The sequence below is a fragment of the Solanum stenotomum genome, chromosome 5 (assembly GCF_019186545.1).
Source record: "Solanum stenotomum isolate F172 chromosome 5, ASM1918654v1, whole genome shotgun sequence".
Lineage (NCBI taxonomy): Eukaryota > Viridiplantae > Streptophyta > Magnoliopsida > Solanales > Solanaceae > Solanum > Solanum stenotomum.
Window position 1 is genome coordinate 42,606,603 of NC_064286.1, and position 13,273 is coordinate 42,619,875.

Genomic DNA, 13,273 nt, shown 5'->3' on the forward strand with positions numbered 1-13,273 from the left:
CACTTTCACCTTCTCCATAGCTTAATGAACTAGATCTGGTCCTATCAATCCTGCTTCACCAACTTCAAACCATCCAATAGGAGATCTGCATCTTCTCCCATAAAGAGCTTCATAAAGAGTCATTTGGATGCTCGAGTGGTAACTATTGTTGTAGGCAAACTCAATAAGAGGTAGGTGATCATCCAATTAACCTTGGAACCAATCACACAATCTACCTTGATACCTCAAAACACCATCTCCCCCTTGTTCAAAAGCCATCACTTTTTGCTTATGAACATTTGCCTTTAATTCAAGCATTATCGAATCTTGTTCTTGGTTCTCTTTTACTTCTGACACTAATGATGATTCAGTCTCATTCATCACCACTACTCCTCCTTTCATGGAATCCATTAGTAGAACTCATAATCGTACAAGTCTATGCACATCTTTTGCTAACTCTTTCTTATCTTCCTCAACATGGGCGGTACTACCCATAGACAATCTACTAAAGGCATCATCAACAACATTAGCCTTACCTGGGTGATAAATAATACTCATGTCATAATCCTTGAGTAATTATAACCACCTCTTCTGTCTGAGATTAAGCTCTTTCTGAGTAAACACATACTGAAGGCTCTTGTGATCGGTGAACACATCGACATGAACACCATAAAGATAATGGCGCCATATTTTCAAAACAAAATACTACACCAGCCAATTCTAAATCATGGGTTGGGTAGTTCTTTTCATGAACTTTCAACTGTCTAGTGGCATAAGCTATAACTTTACCATTCTGCAGTAATACACAACCCAAGCCAACTGTAGATGCATCACAATACACCACAAAATCTAGAGTACCTTCCGATAAGGTTAAAATTGGGCAGTAGTCAACCTCTTCTTCAATTCCCGAAAGCTTTTCTCACAAGCTTCAGACCATTGAAACTTCACTATTTTCTGAGTTAATTTGGTCAAAGGAGACGAAATAGATGAGAACCCCTCTACGAACTTTCTATAATAGGCAGCCAAACCCAACAAACTTCTAATATTAGTTGGAGATGTGGGTCTAGGCCAACTCTGAACTGCCTCTATCTTTTGGGTATCAACTCTAATTCCATCATCGGAAACTATGTGGCCCAAGAACGCCAAAGACTAAAGCCAAAACTCACATTTTGAGAATTTAGCATACAACTCCTTATCTTTCAAAGTCTGACGAACTATTCTGAGATGGCTAGTATGATCTTCTTCATTCCTTGAATAGATTAGTACATCATCAATGAAGATGATAACAAACATATCTAAAAAGGTTTGAAAACTCTATTCATAAGGTCCATGAACGCTGCAGGCACATTAGTTAAGCCGAACGACATGACCATAAACTCATAATGACCTTAACGGGTCCTGAATGTTGTCTTAGGAATACCACATTCCCTTACTTTCAACTGCTCCTTCAACTCTTTTAACTTTACTGGTGCCATGCTATATGCTAGAATAGATATAGGATGAGTATTTGGAAGAACATCTATACCTAATTCTATCTCTCGCTCAGGAGGGACTCCGGGTAGATCATCTCGAAAGACTTCTGGAAACTCTTTTACTATAAAAACTGATATAATATGAGGTATCTCAATACTAGAGTCATTAACTAGGACTAAGTGATATACACACCCCTTAGAAACCAATTTACTTGCCTTAAGGTACGAAATGAAACGACCCATAGGCACTGTTGAAATACTCTTCAACTCTATAACTGGTTCACTGGAAATTGGAACTTGACTACTCGAGTTCTACAATCTATTGATGGATAACAAACATAAAGTCAATCCATACCTAGAATGACATCAAACTCTACCATGTCTAACTCAACTAAATCAACCATGGTACTCTTGTGATTGACTGAAATGGAACATTCACGATAGACTCTTTCAGCTAGAATAGACTCACCATCAGGTGTAGAAACATTGAAGGCTCAAGAAGTTGCTCAGGAAGAACATCAAAATTGAAGACTTGGACCATACCAGTGACAACATCTGGCGAATCCTCTTGCTCTCGGCGACTAGCGATAGCATAAAAATGGTTTTCCTTCTCCGTCTGCCCTAGAAGTAGCTCATCTAGATGCAGCTCTATCTGGTGGAGCAACTAAATAAGACTAAACTTTATTTGCCCCCATTACCATTACTCTGCCTGTTCTTAGGACATTCTCTCATAAAATGACTGTTCTGGACACACTTGAAGCAACAAGTGGAGCCATCACGACACATCCTTGAGTGGTTCCTACCACACTTAGCACATGTAGGAGACTTAGTACCCCTTTGTGCCTTACTACCTTGCGAATGCGCAGGTCTAGCTCTGAAGTTCTTAGAATTCTGACTATTTTACTCACATTTGTTCCTTGGTCAAGGTGTACTAGCAGATGATGGAGCAGCCTTTGTGCTTTTGTTGGAAAAAAGATCGGTTCACATTACTCTTTTCCTGCCCGGGCCCATTCCCTGATGTCTTAGCTCTCTTGTTCTTAAACTCTTCTCTATCCTTCAACTTATCCTCTTCAACTTGATGTACATGGATCATAAGCCTTGCTATGCCCATGTAACCTATTAGCATGGCTACCTTACTTTCCTTACTTGGCAGACGAGTCAACCCAACAACGAATAAAATCATCTTGCTCCTCATGTCGTCAACTATCTCTTTGGTTCTCTCAAAACAGCCCAACTAACAATCAGTTACGCGTAAGCACGAGTAGAAAAAAACTTTATAGAGATTAACTCTATTGCACGAAATGAATATGAAAGAAGTGGGATATTTCATAAATATTGTAGCCTCCAAATTATAGATGTGGCGCGCTTCACACCGATAAATAGGACTCTACAAACACGGCTTCATAGACTCCCTAGTACTCTTGAACTTTATGCTCTAATACCAAGTTTGTCACACCCCGAGCCTACACCCCGGGCGGGACTGGTACTCGAAAACCATTGCTGGCCCCAAACGAACCCTTGGCCTGACTTAGTTACTCAGCGAAAGACTTAGACATAAGAAAGAGAATCCAAATACAAGATAACTCAACATGTCTTAAACTAAACTCATAATGTTTTAAAAATAAACATTTAACTTAGCCAAAATGGCAACTCAAATATGAACATAAGCCAATAACAAAATGATGACGAATGACCTAACATCTGACTAACTATCTAAGAAGCCTCTAAAACAACTGAGATTGATGTCGGGAAAGGCCCACGACATCCTAATGAACTAAAATGATAAAGTAATGAAAAAAGGGGAATCTTCCTGAAGCAAGGATGCTCACCAACAACTCTGAAGCTCGACTGGATCAATGATGCGCTGGATGATGATCCTGGTTATCTACGTCTGCATCATAAGATGATGCAGGTTAAGTGGCATCAGTACTTTGAATGTACGAGTATGCGAGTTGGAGTTCTAAAAACAACATAGGCTTGAAAGGATTCTGAAAGAAACACTTACCTTGGTTCTTCTCAACTCATGAATACTTAACTGAACTCATTTCATTATAAAGCAGTCTAAAACAAGTGCAATATCAAGAAAATAAAACTGTTTAAAACATACTGTCAACTAATAATCATAATATCATAAATGACATACCATGCTCTCTCTCAAAGTCTACGCGTGCAATGCCTGAATGAAGTCCCATACCCCCATTCATACTAAGAAGAACCCCTTGAGGAACCATGCAATTACTACTGTGGGAGTATCTCTAACCGACAATCATCACTTAAGAACTATAGTGACGATACAGCGTTATAAGCCATACACTGCCTAGGCCATCCTATACCTTGTCGTGGTATAGGACCTGACCTACGAAATGGATCCACTAGTCTATGTGAAAAGGATTCATCTAAAAATTAAAAACCTGTTCTACCCATTGTGGCTTCATGGTTTTATGGAGACGTGAGTTATATGAATTCATGCTCGCCCCCAATTCGGTGCTCAATAGTACTCCCAAAATATACTAGCTCTTATGTTTTAAAAACATACTTCTTCTGTGAATTGAAATTAGTGCTCAAAAACTTAGCTTAAAGGTTATCTTGGAAATCAAAGTTTCCTCTCTTGCTTTATTTAGAAAGCGATTACTCTTCTCTGAAAACTAGCACAAAGGCTCTTTGGAAATCAAGGTTTCCTTTCTTATTTAAATGTGAAAACATGTTAAACCCTTTGGGAATACATAGTCCCCATATACTTTTGAAGAAATGAACTTCAATTTTTACTCTTCACTCTTTACTCAACTAGGACTTTAAGTCTTAAAACAAAGTTAAAAGCATTTGCAAAAGACTTCTTGAAAAGACTCGAAGAACTTCCTAGACTTGACTCTTGACTTTCCTTGAATTTAAATTTATGAATTCAAGGTTATGATTAATGTTTCTAGATGATTTCTAGGTGTTTAGAAGTCATCTAGAGTAGTTAGAATCAATGGAAAGTGTTAGTACACTTTAGAAGAACTTAAATAGGCTAGACGACGAAACCTAACTGAAAAAAATGTCGGGCGCGCCGCGCCAGCCCCCAACTTACTGGGGCTCATTTCTGGCGCACTGCAAGCGCGCCGCCCCAGCCTTCCTGGCGCTATGGGGGCGCGTCGCGGGACCTGTTCCTTAGGCAAAAATCTGACGAACTTTTGATCTCGTTTTTTGATCCTACATCGTTTTAATTGGATTCTTTTTCTCAAATTCACTTTAGATTCATGCACCCTAATCATCTACACAAAATCTAACCCAAACAAATCAAGGAAACAACACTTAATCATCAAGAAAACTCCTTAATTCCAACTCATATTCAGGAACAAAATCGATTCAAGAACAACTATCAAGAACATCAAATTCTCAATTTTTTAGGACGAAAAATACGTTGAATTAAACATGCTTGGTGCATGGGTGAACTAACCCAACGCTATGTGATCTTACATACCTTGTAGGGATCACCCCCGACGAATTCCACAAGCTAAACTTCGACGATCTTGACAAATCTTGCTTCTCTTCTCCTTTCTCCTCTTCTTTTCTCTTTTCTCCAATCCCTAGCGTATTTTGGTAAAAGCGTAAACTGATCTAATTTTGATTATACCCTAAATTAATTACCAAAAATGAAATAAATTAAAAGGGTAAGGAAAAGACCGAACTACCCTTCAATAATCCGGATTTGGATTTTCCTTAATCCAACATCCCAACTTTCAAAGGGAATAACTTACTCATACAAACTCGGAATCGCGCAAACTTTGAGGCATTGGAAAGATCATCCCAAGAGCTTTACAACCATATCTGGAAGTACATCTAACTCATCCTGAGCTAGGAGCTATGGTCGTTTGAAGTTGACCAAAACTCAACTTTTCCTAACTTAAACAAATTTCCAAATTTTCATTATTTCCAAAAATGACTATTTCCAGTTCTTAGCTTCTTGCTAGCTATTTCAAATTATGAGATGTTACAAAGAATGTCAGTAAAGATGCATTTAATTTTTTAAAAAAAACTCTAGTAATAATATTCAAAATTTTTAAACTTATATTTTTTAAAAACTATTATTTAAATATACTCTTAATGATATTTATTTGAGGTTCATAATTCAATACTCATTAATTGATAAAGAATAAACAAGTAACACTCATATCAAGAGATTAATAATTAGTGAAAGAGAAAGTAAAAAAAAAAGCTAAAAATTAATTGTGAAAACAAGTCAAATTGAATTAATAAAGAGTAGTAAATAAATAAACATAAATGGAAGAAAAAAAAACTTAAAGCCCTTCACACACCATATCATCATATCATATCATATCACATCATATCATATATTATTATTATTATTATTATTATTATTATTATTATTATTATTATTATTATAAGTGGGAAGCTCTTAACCTCAAAGTTAGATTACCATTTTGCCCTTATCTTACCCCTAAATATTATTTTAAGTGAGAAGCTCTTAACCTCAAAGTTGGATTACCATTTTGCCTTACCCCTAAAATAAATTAAATATTAATATTTATTTATTTAATTAAATATTAAGTAATAGTTATATTTAAATTCATGCATCAACCAAGATTTAATGCAATCATATTTCATGTACCTCGACTTAATACAATCATATATTTATGTACCTCGACTTAATGCAAGATCTTAAATGTGGGTAATGAAGAGTCGAATAACCTTCAATTTTAATTTGTAAGATAAGTGGGGGTAATGAAGAGTCTATCAAACACACTCCACAACATTATTTATATTTCCTTCTTTCATCCAAATTTGTACTCATTTTTCATTCTACATTGGGTTAGTCTACATCATTTGTAAAATTTTCATTACCAATTTGTAATTGTAAGAATTTTTATTGATTCATTTATTTGTATTCTTTAAAATTTCATGCATATTCATCTTCTAGTCTACATCATTTGTAAAATTTTCATAACCAATTTGTAATTGTAAAAATATTTACTGATTCATTTATTTGTATTCTTTAAAATTTCATGCATATTCATCTTCTTTTTGTTGAGAAATATGTAAATTATCACAGCTACAAGATGAGTATTCTCCAATATGAAGTTGCAAGTGAATTTTTATTTTTTATTTCTCCATCGTTTTTAGTTTTTAAATATACTTTCGTAATTGATTACTATATTTTTATATTCTTCATTTTTTCTATCTTTAGGATATAAATATAATCAAGGTAATCCCAATTTATATTTATAATTAACTGTTTTGAGGATAAGCATGTTAAATTGCGCAGAATATTTTCACAGCTAGACCCATAAAAGAGTAAGTCTTTGGTAAAGATTTATAGTTATGTATTTTTTGTTATTGGAAAAATGCACAAGTACCCCCTTCAACTGTACGCGAAATTCCGGCGACGCACCTTAACTATACATGGGTCTTATTACCCCCCCTGAATTATTTTTAAGTGTAATAAATATACCCTTAACACAATCTAAAACCTACATAGCCACTCACATGATGGGATGTGTTTTACACTCGCCTCCAAGTCATGATTATGTTAGCGCCACGTCAATAAATGATCAAATCTATAAAAAAAAATATATATGAAATTCCATGTCATTTGATTCCTTCTTCTTCATTATCAACACTCACTCCATAACCACTAAACCCACTTATTTTAACCATTAAAACTAATAGCATTCACCATGAAAATTATAAACCCACCACCAAATTTATCCCTTCACTACCACCGAATTCAATACCTACTATCAATTTTATTTTTCTTTCAATCTAAATATTCCAAATAAATTTCATAAAACATGGTCCAAAATCTCCATTGAAGAAACTACCTAAATTTTGAACTCTAATTCGAGAAGAATTTGAAATTGGAGTCATTTTTTTCTAATTGAATTTGGGTTAAGATAAAAGCTGATTGAAGTGAGAAGCGAAGAAAAGAAGGGAGGGCGTTATTGATGGAGAACTGAAGTGGCATGGAGGTTGTGGAGAACTGAAAGGGTGGGGTGGGTGGGGGGTAGGAGTGGGGGTGTGGGTGGTGCAGGGTGAGGGTTGGGGGTAGGGTAGGGGTAGGGGTATGACATGGATAACTGAGGAGGGGATGGTAATTAAATTATTTATTTATAATTTTTTTTTAAAAAAAAACTCTAATTTAAATTATGCTCTTTATATGTTGCCTAAATTAAATTCCTAATAATATGCAATATTTTTCTCATTAGCGAATTTCAAGTAAGTTATTTGAGTAAAAAATAAAAAAGAAAACAAATTCTCTCGATACTATACAAATTAATGAAAAACATTGAAAAGAATTTTCTGACAATTTAGATATGTTATGAAAAATGATAAAATTCGACTCTATTTCATAAAGAAAAAAAGAAATTTAATTTTAAAAAAAATATCAATTTAAGTTTTAAAGTTAATTAACTATCTCTACTAATTAATTATAAAATGCCCAATTAAAAATGAACACATGTCCATATTAATCAGATTTTAATACCTTTTTTCGTATCTCACATGCCTCTAAGAGAGTGAATGCACTCTCTATGCCACCTCAGCACGAAAGGATATGTTTATTACACTTTAAAATAATTCAGGGGGGTAATAGGTCTCATGTATAGTTAAGGTGTGTCGTTGGAATTTCACGTATAGTTGAAGGGGGTACTTGTGCATTTCCCTTCGTTATTTGATAATCATTTATCTTTTTAAAACAACATGTTTATACTTTTTTCATTTTATATGTAATCTCAAATGTTTATAAAATCCATGTACTTAACTATTATAGAGAGGTACAAAAATTAGTGCACAAGTAAAAATAAAATAAAAAATAATGTAAAGTAAAAAGTAGTGCAAATGTTACATTGAATTTTATTGTATTAGAATTCATATTTAATTTTTTATATACAGATCCTTTAATATATAGTTCAGGAAATATAATGTATTTGTATTTTTAACATAGTCATGCTTTCTTTTCTGTTTATTTTTTAATGATTTTAGATTTTTTATACATATTAACATTTTGTCTATAGCTAGTCGACTTCTAACAAAATGTAATTCAATTAATATGACAATATTATTATCTATATATTTAATGTGATGTCTTTTATTATGGGTGTCATGTCTTTATTTACTTTTCTTTCTTTTCCGTTTGAACTTGTAATTTTTTTTATAAATTTAATGTTACACCACCTAGACATTTTGTAATATTTTTCTTTATACGCATCTTTTTTTATAGCCAATTTATTTTTTGATTATTAAAACTGACATTTAGTAATTAAAATATATCAATTCCTCTGGTATAATAAAAGATTTTTCTTCATGAAGCTTTAAAAATATCAAACCTCCTACATCTGACATAAGATTTTCATGTTGTATTTTGTAAATAGTTATATTCTTATGTCAAACTTACATACAAAAGGACTTAACTTTGAACTTAGCGATGAATATATGTACGCTCACTATGATATATTTACTTATATAAATCAACTTTTCTAATGCCAATTAGGGGACAAATGTGCAACGCACGTTCCGAGGACTAGTTAATGAAAAAGACAAACAAAAAAAAAAAAGGGCGTCACGAGCAAGCCAAAAAATAACAAAAAAGAAAAGAAAAAAAAAGGGGTGTCACGAGCAAGCCAAAAGATAAGTGCTGGCAGCGAGGTCTGAACTGCGTTGTGTGTGTGGCAGGCTCTCTCCTTTGCCAATGGAACTGTTCAGCATTTCAATTAGTGGTGGCAACGTTATACAAAGTTTTTTTCCGAGATCACTGGGTGCTATGGCATCCCACCCGTCCACATAGATCCACCCCTATTGACAACAACGATATTTATCGATCAAACTATTACCTGGAGATATTTTCATTCATTTCACATACTTTATAAACATTTTTCTACCTCAACTAGTCTATTTTGATTGATGATATAAGTGAACTTCAGATTATAGTATTTTTGTTACCAGATACTACACTTAGAGAAAATATCTTTCTTAATGAATGGGCTCCGCCCCTGCACAGATAAGTGATAACTAATGCTACCCTTTAGATCCAACATCGGCCCTACGTGTGGACCTGCTGGCAAATGTCAATTTTGGAGTCGCACGAAAATAACAAATCAAAATGTCACTAACTTTTTGTATTTTCAATCCCTAACAAGAGTCTCGTGGATTGACTTTTGATTATGATTGATAAGTAAAGTCAAAAAATTGAATTATAACTTATGATTTTGGGTTTATTTTTATCATTTAAACTTAAAAACAACACTATTTTTAATTTATTTAAGTACTCCAAAACTGTTTAAAAGTAAATAGATCCAAACGGGCTAATCACTTAAACTCTTTCTCCAATCAATCCATCAATCATCTCCATGACTAATCACAACACTTCACCATACTCCCACCTGCTGCTGCTCGCTGCCGTACTGGCGCTTGTCTCCGTGGCCAGCGCCTTCGGACCAACGAGCAGGTTAGATCTCCAAAAGATCATGAGAGAAGAGAGAAATTATATGCAAAAGAAAGTGATTGACATTAGCCACAAGTATGTTCCTGATTTGCCTGCTTATGATTCCAAAAGTGGACTGGGAAACTTCATAAAACTTAAGACCAGCATCAAGTTGGGTGATCTCTATAATTTTTCCGTCTTTAAACTTACTACTCATTCTGGCACACATGTTGACGCTCCTGGACATTTCAATGAGACCTTATTCGAGTTGGGTTACGATGTCGTTTCACTTCATCTTCAAACTTTGAATGGTAATGTTTCTCCTATGGATTTATTCTTAACTTTTTATAAATTTCTTGTATATTTGGAGCTCTGTCGAGTCGAAGTAGAGATAGGCTAAAAAAGTATTTTTTGAAAAGTGAGTCAGCTCGGATGACCCTAAATAAGATGTTTTGAAGCTCGATGATTGGAGTAGAAAGTTAGTGGATATCTTGTTTAGTATTTCCTCTGTCTATTTTTACTTGTCTACTATATTATTTTGAAATGTTCAATAATATTTGTCCAATTTATTAGATAAATGAATAATTTACCATGTTGTACCTATTCTAATCTTGCTATTAAATACTATTCATTTTTTAATTTTAGATGACTTATATTTAATAAGAGTGATTAGGTAAACTTACATCTATGATTTATTTTTCTTAATCTGTGTGTGAGGACACTACTATTGGACAGATGGAGTAATTGCATAGTATCTTACCACTTTGGTGCTGTTACTTTTCTTTGTATTTTGTTTAGTTGCTTTGTATATTTTTTTAGCCGCTTTGCATTGTGCTAGTGTGTAGTCAAATTTTTTCCTATTTTTGAAGTTAGGTCTTTAGGAAACAGTTTCTTTACCCACAATGGTAGGGCTAAGTGAATGGAATTACAGTGGGTATATTGTTGTTGTTCAGGTTCGCCATACTAAATACACTTGCTCTTTGCTACAATTTAGCTGTAAATAGGCATATTTTTGGTGTGAATGCAGGTCCAGTTCTTGTGGTGGACACCCCACGGAACAAGAATATTACAGGTGTGATATCCTGCCTGCCTACTTACTTATTTTCTTGTGAATTAGCTCGATCTGTCTCCCTAAAAACTATTTTTCACCAAATGATGTAAACCTAATTATTGTTCGTCAGCTGAAGTTATGAGGTCATTGAACATACCTCGAGGAGTGAAACGTGTTCTTTTTCGAACATCAAACACAGACAGGTACTTGTTTGTTTGTCCATTGGAGGCATTAACTTGTTTAAAGCCTACGTATATAAGTTGTTTAATTTGCTTATATTGTGAAGTCGTTTGGTGTTGAATGCATATTGTGAACATAAACAGGAGGCTGATGTACAAGAAAGAATTTGATTCCTCGTATTCTGCATTCACCTCAGACGGAGCAGAGTATTTGGCCCAGAATACTGACATCAAACTCGTTGGCGTTGATTACTTATCTGTTGCCATTAGTCCCAAGGATGAGCTCCTTAAAGTTCATCAACATCTTCTGAATTCTAAAGTAAGTATAACATCCATTTTCCTAAATAAGTTGACCTATAATTACAACATAGCAAGCCTAATTTATAATTTGGTAGTTGGTTAAGGATTCTTTATATATATGTGCATCAGGATATTATTCCAGTGGAAGGTCTCAACCTCGATGATGCAGTCCCGGGAGTTTATACAATTCACTGTCTACCGTTGAGGCTGGTTCATGGAGATGGTTCACCTACCAGGTGCATCCTCTTCCAGTGATTATGTCAAGAAAGCTGTGATACTTTTCATGAATAAAATAATACGTTTAAGTTATGTGAACTCAGAATTTCCAAGAGGAACTTAAAATGTACTAGATTCCTTTAGCTTGTCTACCCATGGGATTATGTAAATTTCGTTCTTGGTACTAATAAAAATGAATGTTGAGATTGTACTGATGTTTATTCACATTACATGGCTATACTGCTAGATCACACAACAAATAGTTATGGATCTACTTCTACTAGAGTGGCATTCACAAATTGTATAGAGTAGTATATAGGCTTAGCATGAGTAAAGCGCTCGTCTTCCCTATAAATAAACTTTGAAGCTGAGAATGTTTGTAGTCATTCTCTTCCTGACTTGGCGTGGATTTTGCGAATGTTAAAATCTATGAGGGTCAGAGAAAGGGTACTAGCAGCAAGAATTGGAACAAAATATGTCGCGGAAATAAGGATCTTGGGTAATACAGCAGATCAAAGTTTTGGATCATTTATCATTTTTCTTGCAATTTCAGTTGCAAATTATTTGCGGGAAAAGACTGTTCTCCATATGTGTTGATACTCCAGTCCTTGTCTTATTTCTTTGTGCACTTAAGTTTTGATACATTGTTTCACAAGTAAAACAGAAGTTGCCAAGAGGCAAAATTCCCAAATATATATATATTCAACTTACAAAAAGCTGGCATATCAACAATTCTAACAGGCTGTCGAAATCGCAAAAGTACAATCTAAAATGTTCCAAGCAAAAGTAAGAACATAGCATCAATGTGATCGCGGAGGATAGGCTACAGGGTATGGACCTGGCAAGACAACAAAAGTATATAGTTAACTAGTGCTTCCAATTGCACATGCAAGTGTACGTGGTCGTGCAAATAATATAGTGACTCTAAAAGAGTCGGATTATCGAACCAAAGGACTTGTCGATTAACTATTTTACTAAATTATACTAGTCTAATTATTTATTTAAGCGTGTCAAAAGAGTTTGATTTATAAATGCAAGAATTAAATAATAAAATTAACTTATAATAATTGGAGTAATTCCAAGGCTGCAACATGCATAAGGTTTCATGTATCCCATCTCATGTAATGAATTAACTAAGGTTATCAAATTACTAATTTACAGGGTTGATTTTATGATCATGGTCTCCTGAACTCTAATCGCCTACTCCAATTGATTTTCTAACTATATCGTTGAGCGGGGATAGACATGCCCAATTGGCGAGCATTTATATTTCATCCTGTTTAGTAACCAAGTTCGGTGTTTGTCCGGGTGCCAATCTTAAACACGAATCTAATCAAGAGATATGCAAGAAATATCAAGTTCTTTATATTCTTTAGTCTATCTACCTCTTCGTCTCCCGAGTCCAAGAATAGAAAATATATTTATCTCTATGCTGATCAAACATGAAATACTAAAACAAGAATACACAAGTAATTTAAGCGATAACCAACATTAATTCAAAACAATTGATGTTCACTAATTACCCGCACTCGTAGCCCCAGAACAAGGGTCTTTAGCTACTAATGTTTAAGAAAAGAGAAGAGAAGAAAAAAACCTAAAAAGTATTGACAACTTTTCCTTATAAAGTATGCTCCAGTATATGTCCCCTAATAATTATTCT

At 34.3% G+C, this 13,273-nt stretch overlaps 1 protein-coding gene across 1 annotated transcript; it reads left to right on the forward strand.

The window, feature by feature from the left end:
• Nucleotides 1-9,702: 9,702 nt before the first annotated feature.
• LOC125864870 (cyclase-like protein 1) lies at nucleotides 9,703-11,824 on the forward strand. The gene is made up of 5 exons (XM_049544965.1): nucleotides 9,703-10,178; nucleotides 10,895-10,939; nucleotides 11,049-11,121; nucleotides 11,242-11,416; nucleotides 11,527-11,824. Exons 1-5 carry the CDS (start codon nucleotides 9,794-9,796, stop codon nucleotides 11,650-11,652), a joined length of 804 nt encoding a protein of 267 aa, XP_049400922.1. The 5' UTR covers nucleotides 9,703-9,793; the 3' UTR covers nucleotides 11,653-11,824.
• The last annotated feature ends 1,449 nt before the right edge of the window (nucleotides 11,825-13,273 follow it).